Raw genomic sequence first — 14,779 nt, 5'->3', positions numbered from 1 at the left:
AAACCAAGAGAAATTGGTTTTGTGCTTATCAGTATGGAGGTGTCTCATTTCAAGTCTGTGAAGCATTACAATCCAGAGCTAGTGCCTATATGGAGTTCAAAACTCGTTCCCTTTTACTGTACAAGCCAGAAGATATAGAGCACCCATAATAGTCGAAGGCACGCCCAGTGAGTATCGTATCTAAGAACTTTCTAGATAACTTCTTAGATCTAATACATTCACTCATTTCTTATTTGGTCTCTCCTTGTTTGGCCAGGACAATAAATGATGACACTGTTCTGGAAAGGGATAGCTTGGCTCCCTTGGGACTAGAACAGTCTATCATGGCGTATATTGGCAAAAACACACATTCTTTGTCTTTCTCTATAAAACCCTCCCTAAATTCCATTACACATCTTCACAGAATTTATAGTTTCCTCGGTATTTGTGAAAATATATTCACAAAATTTTGATTTATCATTATCTGGAATACAATGTTGGTTTCTGAAGAACTAAATCTTATTAATTATCAGAGGTACTGATGTCTATTCCCACTCAAATTGAATTTTTCCACAAATTTCGATCTAAGAGTATCACTTAAATTACAACTAAAAAGATTAAAGCTAGGAGTCCACCTAAGGAATTTTAGAGTAATGTACCAAATTACTGTAAATATCGCCGCTTTGCTTGAATAGTGGCACATCTGACAAAAAATTTGTTCCCTTTATTTTATTTTTGATTCATTCCATAGAATGTACCTTAGGTTGTAATTAATTTGTTACAACTCTAATAGCTGTAGGAATATCTATAGGAAGACCTTAATAAAGAAAGTAACCTCAGTCTACAGTATTATCTTTGAACTTCATCCAATTCTAAATAAAATCAAAACCAGTAGCCCCAGCTCAACCTCCATCCAGGACACTGCCCCTCTACTTAAATGTCCCTTGGCATATACACAATATGAAAAGTTGACAGGATACTCATAATTCTTCAAGTATAAACTATGCTAATAATAATAATTTCCACAAATTTGAACCATTACAATTCATAAACTTTAATATTATCTTTAAGGTAGAAATGGAATAGTAAACATTTTACATTTTTAATGAAATATTTTGAGATAACCTCACAAATTATTTGTAAAAGTGAACATATCAATTTAATCTGGAGATCGATAACCCCCGCAAATTCGCGGTGACACGACTTACTTCAGGATTCTGTAAGAGGACAGACTTGCTGAATTCTCCCTGTAGTACTTAAGAAGTAGTTCCAAAAATTGTAGCTAAAACAAATTCCTTAGATCGAATTGTCCATGAGCCATTTGTGGCTGAGGAAGTTAAGGTGTCAAATACAAATGCCTCGTTACTTATGCGGCAGCTTGACTTTAATTTAGTAGCGATCCCACAAAATGAAAATTGACCCCTTTCCCATACCATGGTTAGAATAGGTTGGTTGCCTCTTGATTACTCCTTCCTTCCGCTCGTATGTCAGAAATGACCTGGAAGTGGATCATAATACAAAAGATCGAATACTACAGTATCACTTCTAATCAGCAATTTATTTGCATTAACTATGTAAGTACTTAGAAAACCGAAAAATTCAAAATAATGGTATTAAATTGCAAAATATAAAAGTTTAGCTATATTCACGTGTTATTAACTAAAATCCTTGATTAAGTAGGGTAATTTCTACTAAATGAACTAAGCATTATTTTAAACTAAACATGATTAATTTAATTACAGATGACATGATTAATTTTTCCACGCCAGAAGAACAGATAAATAAAATAAAATTATTAAGAAGATCTTAGAAATCATAAAGTTGAACGGAATCCACTGAACGTGAAAAAATCGTCTATGTTGAATTCTTGGAATTCTAGAACTCAGGTCAAAAGACCTACAACTGCCCAGTACATATCGAAATACCAACGTTTATGCGTCTACATTCACCGAAGTTTTATAGCAACATGTTATTTTGTGCCTACGACTTGTCTAAACCTCATCTTTGGAACGTACTTCTATGGATTACTTCAATCCTTGTTACCACTATGGAAGGTTAGGTGTATATCTGTGTTTACCAACATCGTGTATATTGTTAAAATTAGATTACATTCTGTTTATTGGTGATCTTATAGGATTGTTTTGTGAACTGTTCGAGTTGTTTTTATATACCTAATTTGAGGCCTTTACTCTGTTTTCCGTAAGTTTTATATTTTATTTTATTTGATTTAAGTTGGTTGAGTTTTGAACTCTTTCTTATATCTTTTTTAATTAAACTTTCATGATATGCTTAAATTATTCGTAGGATTGTAGTAGTAACACCACATCCTTGATTAATTAAACTAAAAATGTTTATCCCATGCAAACATTAAACATCTTTAGTTTTTATATTGTACTTTCATCTAAATAATTGTGTAAGTAGTTCACTGTTATTCTGTAGACCTAAGATTCAACAAGCACTCCATATTAAATGTTAACTATTCATCTTTTGTATAAACTAGAGATATAATTTTTGAGTAATTGATACAATTTGGAATTATACATATAACATGAAACTTATATAGTATAATTAATTACATGAAATGCTGATACTGTGTTGAAAATGTATAATTTTAATTCCAATTTTTAAGTGTTATTACCTTACTTGTGTCGTATCCTTTTTAGAAAATGGAAGGCCCTAAGCTTGAATGGATGTACAAAGATTCTAATGACGTTGTTGATAGGGAAGAATATTTACTTGGAAGACCAATTGATAAAGCTTTTGAACAGTCATCATTTTCAAATGAAATTGAAAAAGGTTAGTATGGATACAATATCTTTAAAATTTACTACTGTAGTACTAAATTAAAACTAATATTATTGATCATTGTTAAAGTTACACTGTACTGTATGTTCCATTGTTATATTAGATTTTGCTACAATAACAATACATATGTCAGCAAATCACACTAAAAAGTTATATGTATGTTTTAGATTGTTTGCCAACTTCAATTTTTGCAAATGCTGGAAGCACTGTTCAGGTTGATGTCATCCGCAAGTTAAAGGAAGATCCACTTGAAATCATAAGGCAACAAGAGATAGATAGAAGGAAACAATTATTAAAAAATCCAGTAAAATTGAAAAAACTTCAAAATATGGTATTTATTTCCTTATAAAAATTTCTTATGAATATTTCTTATAAATTGACTTTTCAATAATAATTAACTAGAAAGCAGTAGCTCAAGACAGGTAGGAAGGATGGTTCAGATGTCCAAAGATTTACAAGGTTTGTAGAGCCAAACCGAAAAAAAAAAAATAATATTTAATGTATCGAATTTTAAACTACTACATTTACTAATAATAATTAATCCACCAATAAGAACTAGATTTTCATGTTCCAAACGTCTTTATAAGAACGAGAACATGGTAATGAAATCATGAATCCTATGACCAAGCGGGATAATAGCAACTTTCATGGAGGTATTTAAATAGTTAACTACATAGTTCAACTAGTCAAAGAAGATAATACAATTAAAGTAATGTTAGTGATCCTAAAGTTCAGACCATAATACTCTCGAGAATGTTAGAGGTAAAGGGCAAAACATCAACAACAAAAAATTTCATAAGAATAATTAAGTTTTTATTTTTGAAAATTCATTTTACATTTTTTAATGTTATTCAATCTAATGCAGCTTTGTAATATTGCCTGTTTGTTTTGTTGTAATTTAAAAACTATTTAATTGTTGGTCTTTTGTTGGTCTTAAGAATTCCACTAACCTGAGTCGCCACCTCTTAGTCACGGATCTTTCACTATCAATAAGAATGGTTTGAATTGAGAGTTATATCACTTAATAAAAAAAATACCATGACTCTACCCTTGTAAGTAAAATAATTCTTAAATTCTAATGTTTTGTGATATATTTTTAATTATTAGTAGCTTAGTAGATGCTTATGGTTACCCAACATTGAAAATAAATTTTTGTATGGGTTTAAGTATCGCACCATGGTGATCCTGAGAAGTTTTTTATTTTGAGTTAATTTTTATTGTTTTGTTTAAAAAAAGTTGAGGTGATTTTAATGTTTTTTTTATCTCCAGGTTTTTATCATTATTTTTTCTTATTATCAGTCCATGAATTTATTGTAGGTTGAATCGGTTTGACATTATTTATTATACATTTTAACAGTTTTAACTTTAGCTCTACGAACTCAGTCAATAATAAAAGTTGTAACAATGTGTTTATTGTTGACCATGAATATATTTAATATAAGGAGAAGATGGTCGGGAGAGTGGGGGGGGTGGAGCCAGGAGTGAAAATCCTGATAAGAGATACTTTATTGTACCAACATTAAGGTCGAAATTTCAGTGTTATATAGTTATCGTTTATTAGTGTTCTACTCTCCTGAATGGAGAGTTTGGTACATTCCATATCTATTTGATTCGCATAAAAATGGTTTACAACTATTTTATAAATATACATAATCGGAATAGCTTCTATTATTGGCAGGTTGCTACACAGTAATAATTTTAGGAGCTGGTCCAAAAAGGTTCATTACCTAGAGCCTATTGATTGTATGCTTAACTGATGCTGAAACATACTTATCCATTGAATGGAATATGGTCTGAGTGCGGTAAAAAAAACTCAAATAGTATACCCATTTTATATTTGAGTTGTTTTGACCGCATTCCATTCATTAATACACACGGTCAAACAACAATCTTCCAGTACTTATCCATTGTTTTTGAATAGTTACAATATTTTATTTTTTAGTGAGTATTATAATTTTCATTTTTTTTTTTTTATTTACTGAATTTCTAATTTTTTTTTTTAGCTCAAAACGAAAGAAAACAACGTTTCAATTAAACATAGCAAATCTAGTGAAAAGAAGAAAACAAGTGACCCTGATTCTAATGATATCGATAAATTGTTAGCTTCTAAATATTTAAAAATAATGAAAAAACATGGCATAAAATCTCTTTCTGAGCTTTCCAATGTAAAAATTGAGAAGAAACATAAGGTTTCCAAAAAACATAGGAGAAGCATTAGTGACAGTAGTTCTTCTTCCAGTTCTGAAACTGAGTCAGATGAAGAAGATTATAGGAAACATAAGGAAGAATCTAGGAAGAGACATGACCATAAAAACAGTAGTAGTTCTAGTAAAGATCACAATAAAAAAGAGCTTTATTCACATAAAAAAGGAAATTCTTACAGAGATAAAGAACCAGATAAATATATTAATGAAAGAAATAAGGATAGGGGAGATAAAAAGTCACCTACTCAAACTACCTCTGAAAAAAATTATAGGACTAGAAAACCTGATAAAGAAAAGGTAGGCTAAATTGGTTATGCATGATTTGAATAGTATTAATAGTTTGTTTTACATCATATGCTGAAGCATTTTTAATTTTAATATTAAATAAATATATTATTATTCATCAAACATTTTCAGACCGATAAAAAACAATATTTGGTATTTGTTACTTATAAATACAAAAGTGTTCTTATTCAAAAATTGTGAATACTTTTGGTATTGGTATTTGGTAGAAGAGTTCAATTTTCAATACTTCTACACTAACAACTTTAATGATATTGGTACAGTGGGAAGGGGTTCAATAGAAACCTTTGCTAGCCCAAGCCGTAAAAATGGCAAAAATAAAAGAATAAAATTTTGTTAATATTATATTTTGCATAATTTAACATAATAAAATGAAAACCTTTGAAAACAAAATATACGAACATAAAAACAAGAAAAAAGAACTTAACTGAACTTAATAAGGTCAAATAAAAGAAGAGAAATAAATACAACTTAAATTAAATGATAAATTCTTCATAGAAATATAAATATAAAATTGAATAAACTGTGCTTATGTGAGGAATCTTTTCATTAGTGAAGAAATAAAAGAATTGTCTTCATATCACCATGGGTAGTTACCCTTAGTTATGAGATGGGGTTCTGGCTTTGGGCTAATTCTTGTACTCGTTGAGGATGGACCAGAATTGAAGACGTTTATCTGCCTGCCCTGTCCAGATGGAGGATTAGCCAAAGTCAAATCAAAGTTTTTGATGTAGTGTAAGGGAAGAGAATTGACCCACAGTAGGGTCAGAAACCTATTCATCAACTTAGTTAGTTTTTTTATTTTAGTTATTTTTTTCATAAATAGGATATTTTGGTGATTGGAGTAAACATTTGGTTTTTGATTTGTTTAGAACAGGATCATATTATTTTTTCCATAGTTTTTCGCTTTAAAACTTGTAGGGTTAGTTTTCATGATTCCTAGTTGGTAACTGATGTTTTTACAGCTTAACGACAACCACCAGTATCTTGTTGTGAGTTGTTATTAATTTGATTCTAATTGTCTCAATTAGTTGCAATGGGCCAATTACTAACTTCTAAAAAATTGTTGTAGCTCTACTACTTCTGAACTCCTAAAGTTGTAAATTGTGATTGGTGCTTTTTTTTTTTTTAATTCTGGGTAAAACGTTGAAAATTGGAAGAAAGTATTCATTTTTTTTATTACACATATGTATTCTTGCGGATAAATACAAGTAGTCATCAGTTCTCGTTAGCATATGCTAGTATTCAATACATTTAATTGGTATTTATGAATAATTCTGAAAAGTTGTATTGTTTAATTTCGAATTCAGTGTCCTCAACTCTGTTTTTGTTCAGTTTTAGTTAAAATAATTTCACTTGTTGGATTAGCAGTTATAATTTGTTTTACATGTGTCTCTAGTGTCAATTTTGTAACCAATCATGTTTTTTTTTTGTTTTTTTTATTCAATTTCAATTCAACCTCGTTTTCCAATTTCAGGTGCTTCTTAAATATTGCTTGAGTACACCATCTTAAAGTCTCCTCTTCCTGCTTTAAGCAAATATTTCGAAAGTGGCATAGGATCATTGCTAAGGTCCGGCTGGGAAGGATTGTCTTTTGTTTTTGTTCAACTATTATTGTGGAATTGAGGCACTTGGGTCAATTATTTAAAATGATACCTACTTAATCCTTCACAGAAGAGTATTAGTTAATGAGTTGTTAATAGTTGACTGCATATTGATTTGAGGAGATGGCCAGGGGGAGCAATCAGTAATGATACATAAATAAACAAAACTTATTTATTTGTACCGATGTTTCGACCTGAATTTCAGGCCTTCATCATGGTGACTTGGGCAGAAATGCCGTCCTAAGTCAGAATTCTTTAATGTAGCTAGTAGGGACATTCCCAAGCAATACCCAAAAATTTAAAAACTTGACCTTTCACTCGTTCATCTTCCACATGTTTGGACATGGATAATTTATAGTATTAGTTTTTGGAGATTGTTGAATAGGTTTTAAGTACGAATTTACATTCCTGATCCTTTTTAAAAATTTCTGTATTCCCCCATCCCATATAACCAAAATCCAACAGAGAGTGTAAATATAATGGCCCAACATACTTATCAATCAATCATTAGAAATAATATAAATTTATTTGGAATTGGTAATTTTCAGTGATGTTTAATGAGTTTTATAAAACCTCTTATAATATATACCAATATTGACCCTGCATAAAATCATCTATAAATACTTTCTATCTTTTGCTTTTTGATAATTTCTAATATATGATTTTTGTAGATGTTTTACCGCACTTCCAACAAGAGAGATATTTCTACAGTGCATAGGCCAAGATCAGATTCTACAAACAATGCCAGCAAAAAACACAAAAATGGTGGTTTATCGGAAACTGAAAAACAGAAACGCTTGAATGATATGATGCAAAATGCTAAATGGAGAGATGATGTCAGATCTCAAAATATTGCCAGATATAAAAAAGAGGAATCGTCAGAAAAATTAGAAAATTACAGTGAAGATTTTATGAGGTAATAGTCAGAACAACAATATTCATTTTGTCAGTGATTGAATTATTCAGTTTATTTTCTGTAAAATATTGTTTATGTAATAATCATAATTGTTGATTAATATTATGCATACAGTTCCCATTTCAGTGTGGGTAACATCTTACATAAATGGATCGCGTTTGGCTTATATATATATATATATATGTATATAAGATATTAGAATAGGCAGTTTAGGACTCCAATGGGAGTCTTGGCAAAAAAAAAAGAAAAGATATTAGGAAATTTTTAAACAGTGCCTTTCTATCATCTTGCCTGCCTTTTTTTACACTCACAAGTGTTTTAATAGATATTTATCTCTAATTTGTTTTGTTTATTTGAGAGAGTTGCCACTCACCACTGGGAATGACTATTTTTTGACCTTGGTCTGTCAAAGTATGTTTTTAAATACAAGGAAATTAAAAATTTATAGGAAAAATTGTATTAAAAAAGTAAATTTGAAATGATTGAGTACAAACATAACACTTAGTGCACCAAAAAAAAAAATTATAATTTGGATCAAATAAATCAGCTTAAGAATTTATAAAATGTTATCTATACATATACATTGTATCACAAAATGAACATTCAAATGTCACATTCAATCTTTGACACCCACAAAATGTTGAAAATATGCAAATCTTTTATACCTTTTTTCACACATGATGGGATAGGCATAATATCTTTAACTTGCTCGAAATTGACTATAAATTTGCCATTTTTTCAGTAACATTAAGTTTCAGGTTAGTGATATTCAAACCATGCATGTCACTGCATCCTCCCTACTAGCATATTTGAAATATGTTATATTTCCAGCATCTTCAATTTATACAATTACAAACATGAATGGAGTCATATTTTTAGCTAAGGTTTATATCAGCAAAGAAGTAAATAAACTCTTCTATTCGTTTGTCTGCTACGCTCTAAAGATACTGCCTGGTACTCTAGACTTGATGGTCTCTTTTGATTTATTTTTTTTAAAAATCTTAGTCTTTTTTTTCTGAAGGAAGTCAAGCCCTAAGTCAATATGATCATGATCATTTTTCTCTTAAGTAAATCATAAGCCTGAATTCTGTAGGATCATAAAATTGCTTTCATAGAAAAGTTGTCTTTTTTTTTTTTTTATTGTATTTAAGTAAATGGTTTAATCTCTTACAAACCAGAAGGCTTCGTCTTTACTTCTGAGACCAGCTTAATATAATCAAAAGTGCTATTGATTTTAAGATATTTTTTTCCTAACTACATAGTTTCCCTTACCTAAGAACATTTTAATTAGGTTTCCTTCTCTTTTTTACATCTTTACATGAAATGTTCCTCAAGGCCTTCTCCACTCAACAATTTTTTTTTATTTACATTAATGATTTGAACTTAGTAAACTTTTTCAGTACTATTTACTAACAAATGATTTAAAGCCAAAAAGGCCTCTATTATTTATCAACTCCTTGAGTTTCCTCCACTTTTTTGGATATCATTATCTCTCAGGAAACTCAAAACTCATTACTTAGACTAATCCTTTCTGTTCCTCAAAAAAATGTCAATTCACTCATTCACCAGATGTGAATATTCTCTTCTCTTATTGCTGGTTCACTGAACAGTCAGTAACTTTGTCTATTAAGCTATAAGCCAACTTCATATTTTCATTTGATTTTTCTCTAAATGTACTCTAGTTCCAGGGTAAAAATTATTATTTACTTCATTACATTGGTACCTTAATTAATTGAGTGATTATCGTTTACATTTATAAACATGATTAATTTTCTTTTATTTCAGATGAAAGAAGTAAAGACTTATTTGACATTTCCCTTAAGTTGAAAGCAGCTGTCTTAAACATTGAAATAATAAAATTTTAAACTTAAATCATTATTTTGTCATTTCAAAAGTTATAATTATATATATATTATTATTATTAGTTAGTATATTATTAGAGGTCACTTAGATAAAAATGTTTGTACTGTAGAAAACAATAACATTTCTGCTGTTTTTACATAAATATTATTTGTGCTTTTGCAGAGATCCATTTATGTGTCTTGCTTTGTTGTTTTGTTTTTTAAAGTAACCATTAATGAATTAAAATGGTTGATTTTAGTCCCTAATGAGAGCTTTGTTCACAATTAGTCCATTATGAAATTTTTTTGTTTATTCTTGGCTTTGTAAAATTGAGACAAAACATGTATTTATTTGGTTTGCTTAAAGATATACTAAATTTAATTATGACTGCTTATGAGCTGTGCATTTAAGAACTTGCATTGACATTATAATATTCTCTCCCAAGAATATTGAGTTTTGTAACCATTAAAGTTAAAGTTGTACCCTTTTGTTAACAATAAATTAATAAAACTGCTCCCCTAAAACTGGAACGCCATTGTTGCCGTTGGTCCCTCTCCTGAATTTTTCAATCAACTACATCAATGACAAGATGTTTATTAACAGTTACACTTGAAGCTTTATTAACAGTTAACAGATTGATAGAGAAATATAATATTTTAGGAATACAATTTTATATGAAGCCTTATGAACAGTTTTTTAATTACTCACTATTATGTTACCGTTTTCTTTCTTACATTGTTATAGAGATAAACAAAAAAATATTTTCTTCCTAGTTTTAGTATAATAATTGTAGTTATTGTATTTTGGTAAATATTTATTTTTCAGGAAACAAATGAGACAAATGATAATGGCCACCTCTGATAAAAGTGTTGAATCAAGAATAAAATCTAATATTAACAATATTCAAAAGTCCAGACTAACCATGAATGAGAACTTTATCAAGAGATAATATTTTAAATAGAGTAAGTATTTGGCATGGTTTACTTTAATCTTCCTTTTATCTAGTATTCTGTTTACAACTTCATTTTTTAATACTCCAAAGGATTGAAAATTGACATTGTTATTTTTAAAATATAAAAAATCTGGTGCAGTGCACACATCCCACAACTTTTACTTACTACCCTATTTTTAGTTTAAATTATTCCTCACCCATGTCAGAACAGATATTTTTACTTTATCCACTGTGGCAATATTTTCTCTTTCTGATTTTTCAAATGAACTTTCAGTTAATAGATTGACAAACTCCAGTTTTAACAACAATAATAATGTTTTTCATCCCAAAATGTTAACATTTTTATTTTCAAAAGTATTACTGAAATATAAAAATATGACAGTTTAATGTAACTAAATTTTTTATTGTGATCTTAAACATTTATTTAATGTTAAATTATTATTGAATCAATATTTAAAATACTACAAATGATTTTATGGAGTTAGTCATCCTGTCAACTGAAAACCTCGAATTTAGGTTAAGTGAAATTAACAAAATAATTATTAAATAACTACACCAGAATTAGACTTGTGAAACAATAAACTGCGCATGTGCCTGCAAAACTTTAGAAAATATTTTTCCTTTTATCTCCTAAATTTAATTATCAAATCCTATCCCAATTTATATTTCTCAATTTTTCACTTCTAATAAAAATGTGAAATGGGTAATTATTTCTAATAAACAAAATAAAAGGTATTTCAGAGAAAGATTTTCTTTTAATTCATCATTTAAGCCCTATCAGACTATTTCAATTAGGATAGGATCTAGCAGAGACCATTTGATTGAACATTGACATGCCGAGTTTAATCAAAATGGTTAGAACCATTTTTGAGAAACTGTGAAAAATCTATTCTCTGAAGTAGCTCCTCCGGTCAGTCGATCTTTCTGTCTTGTCCCAGGCATATGTCTGCCCTAAATATAAAATTTCAGTTTCAGACTTTTCATTTTTAAGCTAGACTGTTTACACACAGACAATTTTGTGAGACTTGGTTTATTTGGACTTGAAACTAAAGCTAAAAAACTAGAGGATCTCAAAATGTGTATTTCCGTCGAAAACTGAATTTGGAAATTTTGCATAATCACGTTACTTGACCTTAGAAAAAAGGCAGAGGATTTGTATTCTTATTTCATCAATTATCATTAAACAACCTCTACTATGGTAAAGTTTTCTTATAATAAGTAATAATAAATCAAACAGCTTTACATTATTTCAACATAAATTCCTTATTTGGCATTGTTTAAATGGGGCTTCCTCAGTAGTCTAGAATATTTGAAAATAAGATGAAAACTTGTCAGTCCCATATTTTTTTGTTTCACGGTAGAGATGGTAATTCTGCGATTTCTGGGGTGGTTATCCTACTTATCAATCTATTCTAATCTGAGTAGGAAGGTCAAGTTTTCATTCTCTGGGCCCACCATGAAATAAAAATCAACCTGCACAGACTGGATTCGAGGCTGTCAGTCCTATATTTTTTTTATTACAAAGGAGGGTATTAAGGGTATTACAAAGGGTTGGTGGTATCAATATAATGCACTTAGTTTTGAGTTATCAATTATTTAATATCAATATGTAGTAATAGATTTGTTTGAGGTTCATACATGGCTAAAAAACACATATATTCTGGATAATGAGTAAAGTGAAAGAAATTCAACTAAGTAGTGTAATGATAATATATTTTTTGTCAAATTTACAGCATATCTAATTTCTAAAATCTCTTTACGAGTTTGAATAAATGCAGCTCACATATTTCTCTTGAACTCTTGACAAAACTAAAACAGTAGACCGTGATTTCATGCTTAGAAGTTGGCAATATTTAGAGGGAAGAGTAAAGGGACCCTTATGGGGATGAAAGGGGGATATTGATCTATTGAGGGACTAAACAGAAAATATATATTTCCTTTTGTTATATTCATCTATAATTTTTTCTTTTCAATTTATTCAAGATTTTTTAAATTCATAAATTGGATTGTTTTAAATTAGGTTTACCTGGTTACCTACCCTTCTTTTAAGAGTTATGAATAAACTTTCCTTTTTTTTTTCAGACAGGTCAAGTCTCAAATACAAGCTATCTTATGAAAACCAGAAAGAAGATAAGTCTTCTCAATAACAAAGATTAATGGGCCTGAATAATACAGTTGGTCACCACTTGTCCACTTGTTGGTACCACTTTATGTTGATGTATTTAATGAATCTTGTATTTATCTATAACATGTAAATAATGTGTCTAAATGTAAATAATTAAATTTCAGAAAATAAATTAATTATTTTTACCTTATTTATAGTTTTTATTGTTCTTTATTTTGTTTTTAGTTTATCTTATAAGCATATTATGTTAAGCTTTTTTTGAAATGGAAATGAAATTTTATTTGATAGAACAAATATCTATTATTCATAAAGACAGTAATTACGTCCAAGATTTTTTCTTTTCTTTTTTTACAAATTAAAAAAGAAAATTTGTTTTTTAATTTTGCTTTCCAAAAAAATTTTCTAATTTTATTTGGCTAGTCTTCTGATTGCATATAACTGTCTGTTCACACATAAATAAATGGAAAAAGCAACACTTAAATTGAGTTCTATGATACTATAATTCTTGGTCTCAACTACTTGAGCAGTCTGTTTGAAAATATGAACTTATAAAAATATGAGCACTGGCCAGCGTCATAACTGGATGCTTTAGTAAACTGGACAGAAGTACTCTTATTACAAATAGTTTGGTTGAAAACTGTTGTTGGCCCTGCTCACTTCGATTTTAGCCGAAGAACTGCTCCGAGGCCACACAGAAAATTGAATGTGCCGAACATATTAAAAAAAATTGTAAATTATTTTATCAGCAGTTGATGTTATACATGTTTTGGTAACATTGAACTACTGCAAACACCTTTTAGATCTAAAGTCATGAAAAACTGGAAATAAGTATATAATATAAATTTATATTATAGAAAATATAACTATAAAAAAAATATTCCATGTAAAGATAAGTTAAAAGTAAAAATCAGAAAAATTAGAGAAAGCATTTTATTGTTATTAATTATACATAGTAGTTTTAAAAATTAATTTTATATATTAGAAAAAATATCTAACATCTGGTAATTTTATGCTTTAACAGCAGCTTTCACTTGTTCTTGCTGAAACTGCACTTGTAATTTGGATAGCTTTTCTTTATACTGTTCTTGTTTTAAATCAAGAGATGCAATTAAGTCATCAAACCTTTTCCTGGAAAAAAAAAATATATGTACATACGATAAATACTCAAACTGAAATTATTGGAAGATAATTATTTATTTTAAAAATTTAAACAATCCACAGAAAATATCTTTAATCTTGTCACATGGATTATGAATTCATGAAAAGTAATTTTATTCTAGAAAATGGAAAGTAATTTATCAGATTATATGATCTAAATGATTAACTGATTTTAATGATTAACTCATTTGCGTTGAAGTATTATTCTTATATAAACATTGTATGTATATTTTACTTAGTCAACAGAAATTAAATGTTGTTTAAATGTTCAAATCATAAATTGAAATAATTTCTCATATTCTCAAAAGGATGATTAGAACTTAATAAGGAAATTTATAAAAATAATTTTGCATTGCTAAAGTTTATATCCTTATTAAATTAAAACCAATTACCTTTAAAATATTAGCTCAAGCTTCTCAAAATAGAAAAAAAAACCAACTAGAGTTCATTTATTTACCTCACAATTTATTTACCAGCAATAACTATTCGAAAAAATTATTTTAATCTATTCTGCCAGAAAATAGATTTGTGGGTTCATATTATTATCATATACATTAATAGGGTAAGCCTCAAAACCATTTTTGCACTCAATTTCCATAAATAGGTAATTGCTGCACTAAGAATGTCATGAAGGGTGAATTTTGATCGTCATCAGTTAGCCAATTGAAAGTGGACAAATCAGGTTTTAAAGATTTTGACTAGGACATTAAGAATGGGTCTTATTGAGTCAGTGATCAGATTTATATGTGGTGCTCGTCTTGGAAGAAAAATAGAGTGTTTTTCTACATTGAACAATGAAGATCGAGAGTGGCTGCCTATAAAAGCAGCTGACCTTGTTGGTCAAAAAAAGTTGACAGAAGAGCAAATACCTCAGGGATACTGAGCATTTCC

General features: G+C 29.0%; 1 protein-coding gene across 3 annotated transcripts; it reads left to right on the top strand.

The window, feature by feature from the left end:
• Positions 1-2,645: 2,645 nt before the first annotated feature.
• Positions 2,646-12,920, top strand: LOC106677883 (pre-mRNA-splicing factor CWC25 homolog). 3 transcript variants are annotated; one of them, XM_067049867.1, is made up of 6 exons: positions 2,646-2,775; positions 2,952-3,115; positions 4,788-5,285; positions 7,567-7,811; positions 10,479-10,615; positions 12,692-12,920. In XM_067049867.1, the coding sequence occupies exons 1-5, from the start codon at positions 2,646-2,648 to the stop codon at positions 10,600-10,602; spliced, it is 1,161 nt and encodes a 386-aa protein (XP_066905968.1). In that variant the 3' UTR covers positions 10,603-10,615; positions 12,692-12,920. The 3 variants fall into 3 exon arrangements, with proteins under 3 accessions (XP_066905968.1, XP_014271559.1, XP_014271568.1); XM_014416073.3 differs by having other exon boundaries at positions 12,688-12,920; XM_014416082.3 differs by lacking the exons at positions 10,479-10,615; positions 12,692-12,920 and adding an exon at positions 9,597-9,677.
• Positions 12,921-14,779: the final 1,859 nt, after the last annotated feature.

This window comes from Halyomorpha halys, unplaced genomic scaffold, assembly GCF_000696795.3.
Source record: "Halyomorpha halys isolate HHAL.00 unplaced genomic scaffold, Hhal_1.1 Scaffold8.1, whole genome shotgun sequence".
Taxonomy (NCBI): domain Eukaryota; kingdom Metazoa; phylum Arthropoda; class Insecta; order Hemiptera; family Pentatomidae; genus Halyomorpha; species Halyomorpha halys.
This window is presented reverse-complemented; position numbering and strand designations above follow the sequence as displayed.